We start from the raw sequence: 18,650 nt of genomic DNA on the forward strand, positions 1-18,650 counted from the left end.
ACAGAAAGAGGTACCCTTCATACCCTCCCCCAGGAGCAGGTGATTGGAGGTATCCTGCCAGGCTTCACTTTGCCCAAAATGGGATGGTCCTGAGATAATTCTATTGGATGATCCTAAACTCTGGGTATTCTCCCCATATTCACATTGGCTTGGTATTTCTCAACTCTATGATGCTGCATCTGAGAGGGTAAACTAAGTCTACAAAAGCACATGCTACAACTTCTTTCTTCATGGTTAGTCTTAAAGGTGCTAAAAGATCCCTTTGCTATCTGTGTTGTTTATCAGAGATGTGCGGGATGGGAGATAGCTGGTGGTTGAATTCTGATGGGAAGCCCAGCAGTATATTCCACCTCCTTTTGGGTGAGATTCTGGCAAGACATCTCAGGTTGCCAGCGAGCAGTGTTGTGCCTTGGCAAGTGGGTGGCCGCTCTCTTCAGATGCCCCAGAACCTCCAAAAGCTCCCACCCCAAAAAAGTTTGATGGAACCTGTGGGGACTGGCAGCCTCCTCCTCTCAGTATTATCTTCTGGTATGGGATAATGGCTAATGCTGTGAGATTAATGGGATTAACCTAGAAACTCACGTTGCCAGCATTTCCTTGCTGTTTTCTTCTCCCCACGCTACCGAAGGAGCAAGCATCAGGCAGGCAGAACTAACACCACTAATCTGCAAGGTGGGGTATGGATTATCATTTGCCCCTCTTCTTCTTCAGCATGTATTCCCAGGCTCTGCTTTCATTCAGTATCCGACCTCCCTGCCTTGCCCACAGAAGAGCATCTACTGTGGAATCCCATTACTCCTTGCATGCGTTGCAACCTCTCTCTCATGCCCTGTGGGGTTAGGGACATCTCTGCACCCAGATCCTCTTGAAAGCGTCTGCAAACACATTTGGTACCATTCTGTAGTCTGCCATTTACGCACATATTCACAGGTGCAAGGACTATGCTTCCTTGCCTCCAAACTGTCAGCTGTGCACTCTGCATGACCACCTTTCTCACTGAATAGAAAAATGTGGGGAGGAGCAACATCCCTTCTTTTTATAGAGAGATTCTTTTTGTGTACTTTCCCTACTCTCAGCTGGGAGAAGTTAAGGTGCTAGTTGTCCCAGTTATGAGTACAAAGGCAGCTTTCCCTAAACTAGATTAACTCCCTACATCCTCATCAGTAATAATAATGTGGCATCCATCAGACCACACCAAAGCACTCAGTCCTATCTCATGGCAAGTCCTGGACTCAGTTATCCACCATTTAAACTGACCGGCCTCTCACCCGTGCCCTCCAGCATTTGCATGTTCTCATTTCACCTTCTCAGGGAAGATACTGGGACCTCTCTCCTTGATGACATTTCTCTTTTGTCTTTCAGTCTGGACCATGCCTGAACAATGGCCTCTGTGCCGTCACCTGGAATGACTTTAATTGCAGCTGCCCTGCCAACTTCACTGGGAAACACTGTGAGAAGAGAATCTGGTGCAAAAGCGAGCCATGCCCACAAGCCACAACTTGCATCGATGTTCCCTCTGGCTATATCTGTAAGTCTTGCTTCAGGATCTGTGGGTTGTCATAGGCCTGGCCTTTAAACTATGGGGTCAAATTGGATCTAAGGTAATATCTGGAAGGTCCTGTCCTTTTGCCTCTCACCGAACACAAGCTCTAATGCACTAAATTTTCTGATTATCCTTTAATACACCCCCCCTCCTTGCAGGCCTGGCCAGTGTCACCTTCTATGAACGCAATGCCATTGAGTTGACCGCCAACACAACCATCGCCAGAGCTCTCCACAGCCTGCGCCTGGACTTCAGAACACGGGACAAAGAGGCCATCTTGCTGCGGGCTGTAGAGGAGGTGGATTCTCTCTTGGTGGCTATCCAGAATAACTCCCTCTTGGTGGAGATCAGGAGCGGGAATGGCATCGAGGGAGCCAACTTCCTTAGTCAGAGGTCTGTTTCAGATGGTTATTGGCATACACTAACATTGTCCATGGAAGAGCCCCTGGCTCTTTCATCAAGATGGCACCTCCGTTTGGACAGCTCTGTCAACACAACCCTTGAGGGGAATGCTGGGAATCTGGACTTCCTAAGAAGCAAGACAGTGCTTGTTGTGGGAGAAAACTTCACCGGATGCCTTGGGCACATGGACATAGGCGGTGTGTTTTTGCCACTGGCTGTCCCCATCTCCTACCCACAGCCAGAGCAGTTCCTGCAGATGAATGGTGGGGCAGCCCTCCTTGGCTGCAAGGGTGCAGACATCTGTTCTTCCGGCCCATGCCAGCATGGGGGCTCGTGCCAGGACCTCTTCAATGCCTTCAGCTGTGCCTGCAGTCCTGGGTGGGAGGGCCCACTTTGTGAGGCCAACATCGATGACTGCAAATCCAGCCCCTGCATTCACGGGAAATGTATGGATGAGGTGGGAGATTTCCAGTGTGACTGCCACAAGGGCTACATTGGGAAGCGGTGCCAGATCAATGTGGATGACTGCATTAGACACAAGTGCCAGAACGGAGCCACCTGTGTGGATGAGGTCTACAGCTACTCCTGCAAGTGTCCACCACACTTCACAGGCCCTTTCTGCGAGTGAGTATCTAGCCAAGGATTCCTACAGAGCAAAGAGGGAATCAAGGGATGGTCTCCCCTCTTTGTGTCCAGTTCCCATCCTTTACCTCTCAATGTGGGCAGATGGGCAACTCTGCAATCCTGGATTCACATCTCACTTTGCGACAAGACACCCAAACATTACAGTGCAGTGTTAAGGATGCTGCTGTCTTAGCCGCAGGCCTCTTTGGTGCCAGGAAGGATGCCAGAGAGCCAAGCAAATGGGATGTGTCTCAAATGCTTAAATTTCCTATGTACAATACCAGTGATTTTTTAAAAAAATTGTACAATGCCTGGAAAATGGTTCATAAATAACTATTCTTATCCATTATATTTCTCTCTCTGTTTTACCAGGTGGCCATTCCCCCCTGAAGAATGTGGGAAGAACTTCACTTGTCTGAATGGCGGCAAATGCATCAGCGGGCCCTGGGGAGCCAACTGCACCTGCAAGCCGGGCTACACGGGAAGAAAGTACGTCTGGGGCTCCTTGATCCCCCGTTTGGTTCTCCAAAGGGGCTTTGTCCTTTACAGAGCAAGCTTGCACTTAGGAATTTTTTTGGGAGTTCCCCTAGTTGCCTGCACTAGGCCTACTGGTGGCATTGCTTCCCAGAAATGTGCCCACTGAGAAATACAGTTGACTTCTAAGCCATCTAGAGCCATCACACAGTCAGAAGTAGGATTTAGGCAACTTGCTTATAGCAGGGGATGTTTTGGGGGATGCAACTCAACTATAGCAGGGGGTGCTTCAGGCTGTTTCTGAGCAGGTACTGTTCTCCAGCTGAGAGAGCCAAGCTATTGACTACTAGGATTTCCACAAGACCAGCTGCTTCACCATCACAATTTCTTCAGGGCTATGGCTGACTGTGGCTCTCCTTTCCTTTCCAGGTGCCAGATCAACATCAATGAGTGTGACCCCAACCCCTGCCAGAATGGAGGGACCTGTCAAGACTCAGTAAACCGGTACCGGTGTGTGTGCAGCGCCAGCTACACTGGAGAGCGTTGTGATATTGATGTAAGCGGGCCATTTATCTTTCCTCGCCTAGCAATGGTGATGGTGGTGGTGTGTCAGGCTTTTGTTCTGAGGCGTATAAGGAGGGGCTGGGTGAGTGAGTGCCAGAATCTGGCTGAGACACAGAAACAGAAAAGAATGGATTTTAAACCCTTCATATTCTGACAGAAGCCAGGGTAGACTGTGTCTCTTACCCCCAACCTGTATGTGAAGGAAGTTCAACTTTGGGCAGAATTCCGAAATTGTTTTATACAAGAAACATGGGGTGTTTGCCAAGAGAGTAAATGTGAGGAAAAAGAGGCCAAAAGCCTAAAAAAACAAGGGGGAGAGCACTGTGGGGCAGAGCCAAGGTGACTACTTGCCAGGTCCAGTTGCCGGACGAACTGTGCTTGGGTGGGCCCTTTACCCATTGTCTTTTTTCAGTTGCCTGCGTGTGGGTCACCTGCATTTGGGTTAGGAACCTACTAACATTAGATGCATGAACAATTCCTTCTCCATCCAAGCTTCACTGCATGTAGGGATGGGAGACAGGCTCACCGCTGTTGCTGTTGCATGGGTGCCTCTTGCAGGACACCTCTAAACATCTCCTTTGCATGCTTGAGCCCAAGGCAGTGCCCCAACTGGTGCTCCTTGGTGCTGGTCCCCTCCTGTCTGTTAGTGCTTGTTCCACTGCCTTTTCTCTTTCAATCCTCCATCACTAGGCCACATCTAATGTGTGTAGCTAGCAGAGCCTTCTTCTGGACAAGGCTTCCTTCCAGAAGCCGCCAAACCCTTGTCCTGCTCTATGGAGGACATGCATGCTGATGGCACGGATCATGCTCTGTCTGCAGTTCTCTTTCCAAATACTCAAATTGAGAGGAAAGAGTTAAGCTGAAGTCTGCTTGGCCCATGCCATTGTGATTCCGACTCTTGCTTAAAACTGCTCTCTGGGCAAGCCCTGCTCCAGTTAGACACCACTTCTAATACATCCAATTGCAAGGATTTAGAGCTCAGAATCTACCCAATTACCTGCTTATAACCCCCCCCCCCCCCAATTTCTCTCTAGGAAGGTAGCAGTGCTTGCCTGGCAGGCATCTTAACTGCGGAGCTTGTGCACATGGCTGTTTTTAGTAAGGCTTACACTAATCTCATGTCCTCAATAAGGTTCTGTAAGTAAGCTCTGAGCTTCAGCCACTTCCTTTCTTGTACCACTGGGGAGAGTTTCTGCAGGCAAATACCCTGCTGCGGGTACAGGAACTGAACCCTCTCCTTGGTGGGCACCAGGCATTTACAGAGTACACATGCTGAGAGATTTTATTTCTTCCTAATGCTCACGAAAAGTTCTAGGTGGGGCATTTTGTGCTTCTGCCATCATTCCTTGGAGGAAAGTATCTCCATGGGCTAGAAACATCTTCAGGAAAGACCCATAGTTGTCCCACTAGGGTATGGAGGACATCATCCTGACTTGGGCTCATGGTGTATATTTAGGAGTGCTTTTCACTTGCAACCATCGGTACTCCTTTAGGCTCAGGCTCCATGTTGCTCACCTTTCTGTGAGCTGCTGGTTTAGCTTGGACCAAGCTCTGTCCAACCCTTTGCTCTTCATCCTTTGCCTGCTGCTTTTAACACTTCACTGGGGGCAGCATGTCGCCCTCCTTCCCTTTCCAAAGCGGCTGAGCTGCCAAGCAGCTCTCCAATTGGGACTCATTGTTTCTCCGTTAATTTCTCTTGCAGAGAGGGACTCTTCCAGGTGCTCTCTTCCCGTTCCCATTAATTGAAGTAGCCGTACCGGTAGCCTGCGGTTGCTTGCTGCTACTCATTATTATCCTCGTTCTTATGATTCTCACGGCCCGGAAGAGGCGCCAGTCAGAGGGGACCTACAGCCCAAGCCAACAGGAGGTGGCAGGAGCCCGCCTGGAGATGGACAGTGTATTAAAGGTGCCACCGGAGGAGCGTTTAATCTAGGTACTGCCCAAGGGAGGCCACGAAGTGCCTTTGCAAAGCCTGCACTGAAACACTGGGCTTAGGTCTCAGGCCGTGCACTCCTCTCACTCGCCTCGCCAAGCTCCTTCAAGGCTTAGGAGAATGGTGGAGTCGCAAGCACACTTGAGTGGCTGGGCCACAGGGGCCCCTGTAAGTAGCCGCGGTCCTTCCTCTCCTCACTCTCCTTGGTCCCTCTCCAACGGCAGCAGGTAGTTAGGCCCCCCTCTGCCCTACTCCGGCCATCCCTCCAGGCACCATAGGAGGCAGGCACAATTGTCTCAAGACCACCTTCCAACAGCAACAGCATGGCTGAGCCTGCCTCTGCTCTTAGACACGGCTCGGGATGACCAGAATCCACTGAAAGCATTTATACAAACATTCTCTTTTATGAAATAGCCCCCAGTCTGGGTTTTTACATTATGTCATATTTTTAGGGGGATTGTTCTCATTCAGATATAGTTTCTAAGAAGGGGTGGGTGGGAAGAAAGCTGCAAGGGCTTTAGCACGGGTGCTTGGGTCCTGCCCCTTGAGGAGGCGGACGGAGACCAGAGCAGCAGCAGTGTCTGGCAAAAAATACACGACAGGCCTGTGCCCAGTCTGCTCTTCCTTGAACTACCAAGCCCAAGCAGCATCCTTAAAACTGTTTGGCTGGCATTCCTCCAGTGGGTACTCACTCGTAGTTTCCCAGGCTGCGGACAAAACTGTGCAGGGATGGCAAAGTCTCTAGTTGTCTGAAATGCTGTAACGAAAAGTCAGTAACGTCTTGTTCTACTACAGCGACCAGCCTGGGCCCAAGTCAGCAGCTCCACACTGGTGGGGGCTGTGGGAGCAGCTGGAGCCGCTGTGCTCATCACCATCTTTGGCGTCTCAGTCGTTGCCATGAAGAAGAGGAGGGCCACGCAAGGAACCTACAGCCCAAGCCGCCAGGAGAAGGATGGGGCACGAGTGGAAATGTGGAATGTGATCAAGTTGCCACCCTTGGAGCGGCTGATCTGAACACAGAGCTTGCAGAGGACCAGGAGACCCAAACTGCAAAGGCTCACGCTTTCTCCAGCATTTGCCTTAAGGAGGCAATTTCATCCAGTCCACACTTGCAGTGTAGCCGGCGGGCAAGAGGCTTGCTTCACTGGGTCTTTTGTGCTGCGACAACACACATGCCAGAAATGTTGAGCCAGCAAGGGAAGGATACAAAGGGGAGATTTCCAGGGGTGGAGGGTCTGTGCTCTGTTTGCACAGAAGTGCATTCTGGTGCCTGTTCTGCTCATCCATTTACAGGAAGAGGCTGAGCATCAGTCTGGGAACTCAGGACAAGCGGACAGTGTTAGATGTCAGGCTGTGGTCAGGAGGCAGAACAAGCCTGGATAACAAAGGCTGGAGGAAGGATTTTTGTGCTTGACCTCACTAATAACAGTTCCCAGCCCCCAAGAAGATTGATAGACAGAGTCTCCCTGGCTTTCTCCCCCTTGTTTCTGAACACAGGAGTTGTGGTTCTCTCTTCCCACTGGGACAGAGATGGACATTAGCTCCTCCTAGCAATCCTCTCGACTTCAACCAGCCTACAGTGCCTTGTAAAGCAAGTTACTTAAGTCAGTATTAACTCTGTAATCGATACCAGGACCACTTGGCATGTTCCTCCACAGCCTCTGGAGATGGCTGCAGGTTTGGCCACTGGTGAAACACTCCTCTGCCACTGAGTTTTCAAATGGTCATTTCCTGCTTTTCCTTCAGGTCTTGTTTTTGCTGGAGGCATAGAGAAGCAGGACCTCTCCCTTCCCAAAAATGAGAATACTGTTGGTAGAGGCAGTTGTATGAAGCAACGAAATGCTGCACTGGGCAGAGAGCAAGGAATCCTTGCCACGTACAAGCCACAACACAAACACCTGCCGGCATGTGGCCTAAATTTGGGCCTAAAATAATTAGCATTTCACTGGCATTATGACTAACAGCCGTGAGAAATATTTTAACAAAACACTGTCTGCTCTAAAAGCCAAAGCCCAGATTAATAAGGGGAGGTGTGAATTCCCATAGACTGTGACAGGAAGGGACTCCCAGGCTGCTTTGCTGCAGCTTAGAATTACAAATATGAGGACGGGGGGGGGGGGGGACATAGTAAATAGTTTAGAAATGCCAAAGGGACTACATTCAGTGACACAATGCTGAACGAGGAAGCACATAACTCTGCAGAGCAACACCTAGCCTGACTCTCACATCCCCACATGGTTTCCCTTCCCGCTGCATGTTCACCTAATCTGTAGTAGGCAAGCCCAGCCATATGCAAGATTTCCTTCTCCTTTGCCCAAAGATCCCAATACTTAAAAAGCAAACTTCGCTAATCCCAATTCTAGATACTATGGTAAGTCAGCCCTTGAACATAGAGATATCTATACAGCTTGTGTCCCTGAAGCCGTGTTTTCACTTGCACTCTGCTCAGGTGTCCCTGAGGCCTCAGAGAGGAGGCAAGTGAGCATTGCCAATCCCAGACCTTAGTGGATCACAACTAAAGAAACATTAAGAATCAAGCAGACTGAACAAGATGCCTCCTTCAAGAATCAGTACCAGGAATTCTTCACTATTGAGGCAACAGCCGTATTTCTACCATCATCAGGCTCAACTGACAGTCAAGGAGGTAATAGCCAACTACCATCTTATGCCAGTCATCACACCAAAGGAGATCTGTGGGACTTTACACCACACAAACCAACACACGTCGGGGGGGGGGGGGGGCTGTGAAACCATCTTCAAACCCCCCCCCCCCCCCCAAATCTAAATGATCCTTTTCTGATACTCCTCTCAGTTCTTTGCAAGATTTGCCTCATTTGTCTCCCAGTTCTGAGCCACACAGAAGGCATTGCTCTGCTGTGGATACCAATCAGTGTTTTTAGCCATTTTGCTGTTTAATTTATGGATGCATTTGTTTTCTTACTGTGAACTTTTGATATTTAATTTTGGATATATTTTTTCATAAAAAATGATTTGCTACAGGATGATGAGACTCTTTGAAAAAAAGACTGGTGAACACTGTTGTGATTAAAATTTGCATCACTGTGTACAGATGTGTACTGAGATAGAAGTTTATTTTGAATTAAAAAAAGATAAAGGAAGAACTGAGTGGGAGGTTTGAGGAAGCTCTTGAAACTCATCCAGGAGCAATATTGACTTCTTAATTGCTTGATAATTTGTTACAACTAAGCAAATGCAAATGGAAGTGCAAGCTGTCACTGCCCCTCACAGTTCAACAGGATGCCCTGGTTTTCTTTGCTGACAGTTCCTCCTTAAACATTTAAGAGTGTTTGTTAATCTCTCAGGCATCAAAGTACCTGAACCACTGACTAGAGAAAGGCAAAATGCAATCTTTATCCTGTTTTAAAATAACACATAGCAGATAAGAAGCAAGAAGCAAAGCATTCTGACCTTGGAGACTGTAGGCACGGCTTCCATATGTCCATCTCTTGAGGTGAGTGACAGTCCATCATCCTACAGACCAAACAGTTCCAGAGCAAAAGAAGTATTCCTGACGACATGGAGACTTGGAGGGTTGCGTTTTCTTATTTCTAATGCAGTTAGGGCATCAACGCTCCTTCCTGAGCGATTGTAATGTTTACACTCCCCAGTTATTGCATTATCTATCACTAGGGCTCCCCCGCAGGAACACAGAAAGCATGGTATGCATTCATGCCATGGTCCTGCTTGTTTCGCTACTGAATATTCAGCTCAAATACTTGATTCAGCTGCTGCTGGTGAAAAAAAGGGGAGGATTTATGAAGAAAAGCTAATTTTCAAAAGAATTGCACTAGGTTTACACATTGTAGAGTGTGAGAAAATAGTATATACTGTTATGACAGGACAAAGACACAGTTGCACACACACACTTTGTTCAGGAAGCAACTCTGTGCCTTTGGAGAGAGACTACTGAAATGCTTTCCTTCCCAACCAATTCCATCCACTTCTTGTAGGACACTGCACCCATTGGGATGTTCCACTGGGCAGCTTTTTGAACTGGGTTTCTTTGACTATTTCCAGCTCTAAGAAAGTGGTTTTATTAACAGATAAAGTTACCATGCATGGAATGTTACATATGTGGAGGCTCCCCTCTCTCTCCCATTTTGCTAGGAATGTGCATGGTAAGCAGGAACACAGAAAGTGTGGTATGTGCAAACAGAAAGAGCGGTGCGTGCTTCAATCACCACTTTCCGGGGGGGAAGGAGCACACTTTCAATCGGTGTTTCTGGGATCCTGACCACTCAAGGGTTCCTCTACAGTCGTCAAGGGTCTCCAAGGAAAAGGGAAAGTAGACTGTATACAATCTTATGACAGCAGTTCATCCTGCAAGCAGGACGATGGACAGCCTGAAAAGGAACAATATTGATGCCAACACCAACGCCAACTGCTTTCACCAGCGCCATCCACCTTTGGGCTCTTTGCCTACTTTAGCTGGTGGGCTACTCAGCGAACGTTCAGACATAAATGGTGATAATGGTCAATCTACAATATTTCTACAGGTAAGATAAAATACATGGTTCTGAGTAACTTCAAGTAGGTTTCCAATTCCATCAGTTACACCTGAAGGCCTTCAGTTCCTTCTCCTTGTCCATAACTGATGGAGCTGGTCTGGGATGAAGTACAGACCCATCTGTGCTTTACAAACAGAATACAAACCTGCTTTGTTGGACAGGATCTAAAGGTCCCCTCAGCTGAGTTCCTATTTTCAAGCAGCGTCCTTGGCCATTGTGACCCCATCCCCAAATCTCTGTGAAGCAAACCAACACTCTTTGGGTGGACTTTAAATATTTTACTATTCAGAACTAGGCAATATCAAAAAACATCTTTTTTTCCCAGCAAAAAAGAGATAATACAAAACAGAGAGAATGCCTTGTAAATGCAAACAGTACTTGACAGTAGTGTGATGATGCGAATGCAATGCCAAGAGGTGCCCCCTGACAGTCAGCATCCAGAGGAAAACCAACTGTGTTCTTGCACTGTACAGGCTCAAGCATGGAGACGGAGGAGGCCGAAAGAACGTGTCAGCAGCAGGAAGAAAACGTCAAAGTCACAGAAGCAAAAACAAAATGCCCGCCCTGGAAAGACAAAGAGGTAGCAGCTTCCTGGAAGGGGGCAGAGGGATGTCGTCTTCTGGAGGGTGCAGACCCGTGATGAGCCCAATTGCTGCCCAACAGCAATTTAAAAAGAAATCCTGGCCAACGTTTACAATCCCCCAACCTTCAGTGACCAAATAAAATAAGTAGTTGGCTTACAATATTCCCAGGGCTATAGAAAGCGAGAGGCAAACCCTTGCATCGTTTTGAGGCTTTCATGGAATGATTTATTTTGTTTCATGGATCCTCTCTGCCCCTCCAGTGCTGCCTGGCCAGATCACCCCTGCTTTGAGCAGAAGGTAGGGATTTTCAGGGTGGCTTCTTTAAACTCTTAAGGGGTAAATACCAAAGGCCTTCAGTCCATACCAGACTTAAAACTCCCTGTCTCCATGCCCTGTGCTTTTACCATTCTGCCAGCCTGACATTGATACATCTCACCACTTTTAGAAACTCTTTATCTCAGTGTCTCTTAGCTTGGTACCCTCTGGATCTCAGACTACTAATATCCATCATTGCCAATGGGCTGTGTGTGCGGTGAGGGCACCAGATGGAGAAGGCTGCTTTACACCTTGGTCCTCTCTCTTTTTTGGTAATAAAATAATATACTATTTCATCTAGTTCTTGTACTGTGAACTATTACCCTATCCATATATACATACGTGTGTGTGTGTGTGTGTGTGTGTGTGTGTGTGTGTATTAATGAAAGATGATATTAACACTGTTATAGAAGAGTGAAGGGAACCATGAGAAGGGCAATGTGAGTTTGGCTCTTAAAAAGGGCCCTCCATCTCTGATATGAAAGGACACTTTGCCCTGTCTGTGGAGCTCCAGGGTGAATCCTGAACCTGGGACATGATTGGGTTTCCTTAGGAAGAGAGCTCCCCTGTTTTGTGCAAAGTTTGGAGGGAAGGGGCAAGGAGGGAGCTGAAAAGAATTGCCTCTCCAGTAAAATCAATCACCCACCTGCGTGACACAAGAAGCTATATAACAAAAAGATTTAAGTTCAAAAGCCCAGTGATTAACTTAGCCCAGCGGCAGGGCCTGTGTGCAGCATTTCTATGAGAAAGCAAAAACATAATTCGCAGCCTGTGAAAACACAAGAGAAAGACATTTAAATTCAATACTGATCCCGCTGGTGAAGAAGTGAGTCCTCACCTTGGAAAGGGATTGGGGTGGGAAAGTAGGTGGCGATGGCAGAATTAAAAAGAGGAGCAACTGGGCACTCTCCAATTCAGCCGTTCCCTTTAGGGGAAATCTGTAAGTGTAGGGAAAATGCCTTATGCCTCAGTGTCCAAACCATCTTTTTGGCTACTGGGTAGGCCTAAGAGTTGATGGGCTACTATGGAAAGGGAACCAGTATGGATTAGACTGGGATATGCTCTTAATGCGGATACTGTGCCAACAGCTCCTGGCTGGCAAACCCTTCCGCTGCCATGGAATATGGAGGCTTTGCCTTGGCTCAACACGCAACCTAGGAGGGAATTCTGACGGCCATCCACCAGGTGAGTCACTCAAAGGTCTCCCACTGCCTTCTCAGCTGTTCTACTTTCCCCGGTGTGACTGAAACCTCCTGCTTTGTCTTCTTTAGCAAGTCTTCAAAGGGGTCCTTCATCTGGGGTTTGGCCTGAGGCTTGGAAGGGTGCAGCACTGATTCTGTTGCCCTGGCCTTGGGGGGAGGCAGGGGGAGATCAATGGGTCGTGCAGCCAGCCTGGCCTTGGCCTCAGTCTTGGAGGCAGAGTGAGCCAGGGGCAAGGTCCGGATTTTAGAAGGGCCGGGAAGCTGTGCAGGTGGCGGGCCACCGCTTTGAGAAGAAGGTGGTGCTAATGGAGACTGGGCAAAGAGGTTGGGCATGGAGAGAGTCAGAGGGTTTGGAGGAGGCCGCTGGGGCTGGTAGAAGGTAGAATTGGAAGTGATGAAACTGGAGCTGTAAGCGTGGCCCAAGGAGGGGGCAAAAGGACTACCAGGGGGCCTGACCAAGGACAAGGGCAGGGGTGCTGGCACTGCCTGCACAAAGGGGTTGAGAGAGGCCTGGGCCAAGGAAGTTGTGGGAAGAGGGTATCCCAGGTGCTGGCCAAATGGCGCAGACGTCGGGGCCACAAGGTCACCTGCCGTCGCAGGGCTGGGAGACACTGACCCCAGGAGGCTTCTTGGACTTGGCTGGAAACTAGCATCCGGACAGATCCCTCCTTTCAACGGATCCAGGAGGGCAAGGAGGAAGTCACTGTCGCTGCTTGCAGCCTCCACGTTGACTTTGACCGGCTGGAGCATTTCTGTTGCACTGCCCGCGTTGGCTAAAAGCTGAGGATGGTGAGCAGCAAAGCCAGCAGGCTGCTTGAATTCGGGGTCAAGAGGGACACTTCTGGCTGCAAAAGTCTCCTGCATGAGCTCCGAGGCCAGGTCGTTGCGTCCCAAGAGAGAGGCCGCCACGTCTGGCACCACCAGCTGCTTGGAAGGTCTGGGTGCTGGCGGTGGGGGGACGATGCCCAGCTCCGGCGTCTTCCTGCCCTGCGGTCGTGGGATCGTAATGCTTCCCTGAGGGGAAGGGGTGCTGCCAATGTCCTTCTCGGCCTGGTCCAGGATGCTGTCTCTACTCCGGGGTCTCCGTGGGACCGGGGGTGCGTTCCCCAGAGCAGCAAAGGGCCTCTCCGGGGAGCTTTGGGTGTACTTGGTGGGAATGGCCATATCGTCATGGCCCAAACCCCACAGCTGCTTGTAAGGGTGGGGAGGTCTCATCCCTGGGGCAGCCCAGCTTTTTTCAGAGATGCTAGGATCCATTCTCTGCCAGAAAGCACACAGAGTGTCAGCGCGTCCCCTTGCTCTGGGTTAGTCAACCCTCCCATCCTCACACCAACCCACTTTGGCAAAGGCTTTGTTGAACCCTCGTCACCTCACCTTCCTCATTAATTCTGTGCTTCTTCCCTCCTTTCTTTACCCTGTAAACCTTCTGTGCCAGCATCAGCTCCTGTACTGCCTTTCTCTTTTTGCACTTATAATCCCACCTCTTTTGTCCTACCTGGTAGTCAAAGGTTGAGTGCTGATCCACCTCCTCCTTAGGAATCCTCAGGTCTTCCAAGCTCTTGGCTTGGCTGAGTGACTGGGGCTGTGGTTCTACATCCAGGCCTGTAAAAATGCTCTCCAAGAGGTTGATTTCAGCAGGGCTGTCTGGTGTAGGGGGGTCAGCATGGGCTGAGCCTTGGGGCCTCTGGGTACCTTCCTCTCCATCGGCACTGTCAGACTCTTTCAGCGTACGGTAAGGCTGGGGCCTGGCAGAGAGAAAGGGCTAATTAAATATCAATCTGAGACCCACCACTTCTGAAGAAAAGGCCAGCAGGAATTCATGTCACTTCCATGGGTCCACAAGTCCAGTCAGCATCTGCCAGAAAGGAGTGGGAGCTCTTACTTTTAAATTAAGGGGAGCCAAAAGCACAGCCACATTTGCCCAGGCTTGCTTCCACTCACTAAGTAAAATTCGTGCGAGCCAGCAAATTCCAAACGCAGTTACAAAATGGCTGGTACTTTAGTGTGACCAACCCTGGCTTTATGGAATTAGATTGCAAATGAACAGGTTTCCAGTGAAAGAAAGAAATGGCAGAGAGACCATGGCACCCTCAACCAAACAGCTATAACCCCACTTTATGACATGAACTATACGCTTGGGCAGAAAAACCAGTGGAAACGGGAAAATGTGCTGGAGTGAATGCCACAGGGAAAGTAAGCCATGCGGAGTGCTTTGTGCAACTGGTGCCTTAAATTTAGAGAGGGAAAGGAGGAGGCGGGGGGGGGGGGGGTTGAGATCTGTACTGGTCCCAGCGAGAGAGTGTCAAGGAACACCGAAATGCTGAAGATAACACTGAAGACAATGGACATAACTGCAGTGATGCCACTGACGCACAAAATCAACTTGAACTGGGATTGAGACTACAGATTCAGAGAGAACTGCGCTAGGAAACGGGGCTCTCTAGAGGTGAATATGCCATGATCCCCAACAGGAAGACTGTAGCTGGTTCCAGAATCCTGGCACAGACTCCACAGCACATGGAGAACAGTGTTTTGGGTCCTCTTGATTTAATGTGGGGAACTGTTCTTCACATATTAGGAGCCCTGGTGGTGCAGTGGTTAAATGCCTGTACTGCAGCCATTCACTCAAAACCACAAGGTTGCGAGTTCAAGACCAGCAAAAGGGCCCAAGCTCGACTCAGGCTTGCATCCTTCCGAGGTCGCTAAAATGAGTACCCAGACTGTTGGGGGCAAATTAGCTTACTTGCTAATTAGCTTACTTGCTGTTCACTGCTATGATCTTTGGAATAGCGGTATATAAATAAAACAAATTATTATTATTATTATATACATCCTGCTACACAGGGTTACTGCCTCTCCATTCACTCAGCGCAAGCCATTCCTTGAGGTTAGTACCAATGATTAAATGGATGTCATCTTATCAAGAAACACCAGCATCCATGATGGAGGAGAGGGAATTTATTGCAGGGCTCATTGAGGAACGCACACCAAGCATCCCCACTCCTGTGCACCTTGGCAAATGGGCCTTGAACATCCTGCGATTTGCATGCTGGCTCTGCATGCGAGGGAACGGCAGCGCAATGCGCATCCAATTAACACCACAAACTGACATGCATTTCCATGGTGATTGGCATTTGACTGGCAGCCAGTCTCACTGTGCCCTTTAAACAAGGCTTCAGATTGAGGAAAACATTGGAGAGGCACCAGGAAACAGCAGCACTACGAGGGAGCCCTTGTCGCTCTCTCTCTGGTGCCTTGATAAACTACACCCAGCAAACTCATTAGCCCAGGGGGCCATGAGAGAAGGAGCAGCACTTGACTCCCAAGCAATGGAGGCTGCCTCGTTACCCAGAGGGCCACACAGGGCTGGATTTTTTTTGGGGGGAAGGGGAGATTGAAGGCTTTGGCCGGCCACAATTTCCAGGAGGGGAATTTAAACATGGGTTAAGTGATAAGACAAATGCTATGAGGGGAGCAGAGACAACTCCAGTGGAGAACTTTCAGTTGACTTGGCCTCAAGCACTATGTCTTCGGCAAACACCAGTTGGCTGGCCTTTATCCCCTCCAGACCTTTTCTTGCACACACACACACAGACACACACACACACACACACACACACACACACAGCAGGTTTAGTTCCTTTCCTGTGACTCCATTTCCTCCCTGAATTCCTCAAACTCAGCCCTTGGCTTGTTTCGCTCTGGCATCTGCACCTAACATCCTCTTTGCTTCAACAAATGGGACCGCGGATGGACCTGAGGTTTCCAGCACTGTCCAGCCCTCTTATTTGGAGACTCCAAGCATTCAGTACAATCCTCAGGACTTATTTTTAGACCTCCTTAGCCATGCTTAATGCTTTTTGTGGAGCTGGTTGTCCATAATGGAAAAAATGGGAATGGGTCAATGGGATGAAGACATGTGCAGAAAATGGAGGAATGGCTTAGCTGGAAGTTCACAAGACACCGCAATGAGCACAGAGAGACAGGCAGAATGAGTGGAAAGCAAAGCCTGGGAATTCATGGCAGAGCTATTCTGTCTATTCCCATCCAGACCATGTTATAGGTAAAAGAGCTTTGCATGGATGCAGACAGGATACGCACATGGGTGCATGTGCGCACACACACACACACACACACACACACACACACACCAGAATCACTCAAGCAAGGGAAAGACTAATACATCAGCAGGGTGTTCATGCTCCAAGCATGGAAGGGGAGCAGCGCTGGCAAGTGTGGCAAAGAGTCAAGTTATAGACCATTCAAAGGGAGCAGAGAAGAGGAAACTGTCAGAGAAGGCAGAGCCAGGGTCGTCTTCCTGAGGAAACTCATCGCCGGAAGAGTCCTCCGAGAGAAAGACCGTATAGTGGCGGGTGGGCTTTACCAAGCTGAAGGAGACAGGGAAAGAGAGAAAGCAGGTTACTGAGCCAGACCTACAGAGGGAGAGGAGACCAGCCAGTTTTGAAAAAAAGCCAAATTTTCCCCAGGTTCTAAATGACTGGCCTACCCACCGAGGAAAAAGGTACATAGATTATAAGGAGAGGAAAGTCTGAGCAAGAAAGGCTAACTTTTCTAGAAGCACCTCATGAGATGGACTCCAGGTCAAAGACTCTAAGGAGCCCTCCTATGTTCCTGGTGCTATCAGAGAACAGGACATATACCTGGAGCTTTTCTACAGAATCAGATTCCCTCAGTTCCACTAAGGGACTGCTTACCCATCAGATACCACCCTTCAGGGCCATGTAAGGAAAGCCCAAGAGCCAGCTGGCCAGTATACACAAGTGTCCCATAAACCACCTGCTGCAGGTGATGGCTGAAAGTTCCCCTCCCTGAAGGCAAGTTGTCTGTTATGTTCATCAATGACATGCTGCTAAAATATTTATTATGATACAAAAATACATATGCCTTGTCGGTGGATGCTCTGAGGCCCGCCTACACACAAACAAAGATTACAACCCACATGCATAGATGTTTCTAGAGACTACATAACAGTTGGGTATTCCCATCCTTTCTGTCGGTGTCTGCCTTGCTGTCCCTCTCTCACTTCAGACTTCTCTTTTTGTGATATCTGGTACAATCTTCATACTTGCCCAGTTGTTTTATTAGTTACCATTGATAAGAGTTAGAGCTTTTGGGGGACTTCTGTTCTGGTTAATTTGGTTTATGCCAAGCTCCTTCAACACCTCTCATATGTCTCATTCTCCGTATGAAAAGTAATACATACACACTCACAGCCCAGATATACAGTTATATGTTTGAAAGTCAAAGCAGGGAGCACTTCCATTATTTGTTTAAGTTGGTGAGCTCCCTGGATTTGGCCAGAATGCAATTCAAGAAAGGTTAAGTGTTTTCTTTCACATCACAGGGTAACCATGGACTGAAATGGCAAAGACTGTCAACTAAGAAGAGCTGCAGCAGGCCACTACTTCCTTAGACAACCCTTTCCATTTTTCTCCTAATTTAGGATGGATACCCAAGGCACGACTGAGTCCTGGCTCCCCAATTGTTATGGATCTCCGAAGATCTTTAGCAACTTAGACTAAAGTTCCCAGAGTTCCTTGGGAAGCCAAAGCATGAACCAAACACACACATCTGTGTCCATCTGAAGCTGCTGGTTCCACTTTTGAAGGCCAGGGATGGATCTGATGGACTTCCAGGCTCCTTGTGGGGATCTTTAAGGCTTCAATGTTCCCAGAGGCCTAAACAGATCACCTCAAAGCCATCCTTCTGGCCAAAACTGCTTGATTTCCTTTAACTAAAGATCAACCCAAGCAGCAGCAGTACCCCCACAAACTGCCACCTCTCATGACAACGTGGGACGTCACTGACAACCTGCTCAAATTTCAGCACCAAACATGAGTTTGGTTAAAAGTGTTAAGGGACGGCTGCTTGAAAATGTCCCAGTGTAAATTTTTTATTCGCTTGAGGCAGTGGAATCCAGCGCCAGCCTCTTCCCTCATTAACCCAATTCGGCTCTTCTCTCCCGCCGGCTGCCACCCACCACTTGCTCGCATTTCACACACAAAGAGCTGTCTCAGGAAAGGCGGGTCGCAGCAAGCCAGCTCCGAGGCAAGCGGCAGCAGTGGAGACTTTGCAGGGAAAAGCGACCTGTCCGTCACAGCGCCAGTCCTTGCCGTCTCTACATGACTGCTCGGGCTCCTGCCTCCCTAATCTTTTCACTGAGTTCCCATGCAGATGGCTTGCTGATCTCCTTCTAATGTTTAGTTTAACATGTCTCCGGTTAGCACCAGCATATGACAGTGCTGACAGTCGTGGCTGTTCCTTTTTAAATATCATGTCAGAAACACGGCGCAATAAAGCCAAGGATGCGCTCCACGGCTCTGCCTACCATTAGGCGAGTTGGCGCGTCGGTTTTAATGAGGACAATCTGCATTTCGGGGGCTCTCTCCCTCCCCATGTGTCAGGATGCCTGGACAAATCAGCAGCACATCATGCTGGCCAAAAACCAAGTGCTGACAA

The 18,650-nt window shown here is 48.9% G+C and overlaps 2 protein-coding genes across 9 annotated transcripts in view; one reads left to right on the top strand and one right to left on the bottom strand.

Annotated features, from left to right (window-relative positions):
* Nucleotides 1–8,276, top strand: part of CRB2 (crumbs cell polarity complex component 2) — a 32,740-nt gene extending 24,464 nt beyond the window's left edge. The window contains exons 9-13 of one of the 2 annotated variants that reach the window (XM_089534720.1): nt 1,363–1,528; nt 1,702–2,569; nt 2,942–3,058; nt 3,473–3,599; nt 5,310–6,090. In XM_089534720.1, coding sequence (XP_089390846.1) covers nt 1,363–1,528; nt 1,702–2,569; nt 2,942–3,058; nt 3,473–3,599; nt 5,310–5,540 — 1,509 coding nt within the window. In that variant the 3' untranslated portion in view covers nt 5,541–6,090. Of the gene's footprint in view, nt 1–1,362; nt 1,529–1,701; nt 2,570–2,941; nt 3,059–3,472; nt 3,600–5,309; nt 6,091–6,335 lie in introns of those variants that run through there. The other variant, XM_089534721.1, reaches the window with a different exon arrangement.
* A 2,061-nt stretch (nt 8,277–10,337) lies between these two features.
* DENND1A (DENN domain containing 1A) overlaps nt 10,338–18,650 on the bottom strand; it is a 176,318-nt gene continuing 168,005 nt past the window's right edge. For 6 of the 7 annotated variants that reach the window (XM_089534724.1, XM_089534722.1, XM_089534728.1 and 3 more), the window contains 3 exons: nt 16,430–16,558; nt 13,666–13,915; nt 10,338–13,430 (listed from right to left, as the gene is read on the bottom strand). In XM_089534724.1, the coding sequence (XP_089390850.1) occupies nt 12,159–13,430; nt 13,666–13,915; nt 16,430–16,558 (1,651 nt within the window). In that variant the 3' untranslated portion in view covers nt 10,338–12,158. The remainder of the gene's footprint in view (nt 13,431–13,665; nt 13,916–16,429; nt 16,559–18,650) is intronic. The other variant, XM_089534725.1, reaches the window with a different exon arrangement.

This window comes from Sceloporus occidentalis, unplaced genomic scaffold, assembly GCF_023333645.1.
Source record: "Sceloporus occidentalis isolate IW3139 unplaced genomic scaffold, rSceOcc1.0.p SCAF_8, whole genome shotgun sequence".
Lineage (NCBI taxonomy): Eukaryota > Metazoa > Chordata > Lepidosauria > Squamata > Phrynosomatidae > Sceloporus > Sceloporus occidentalis.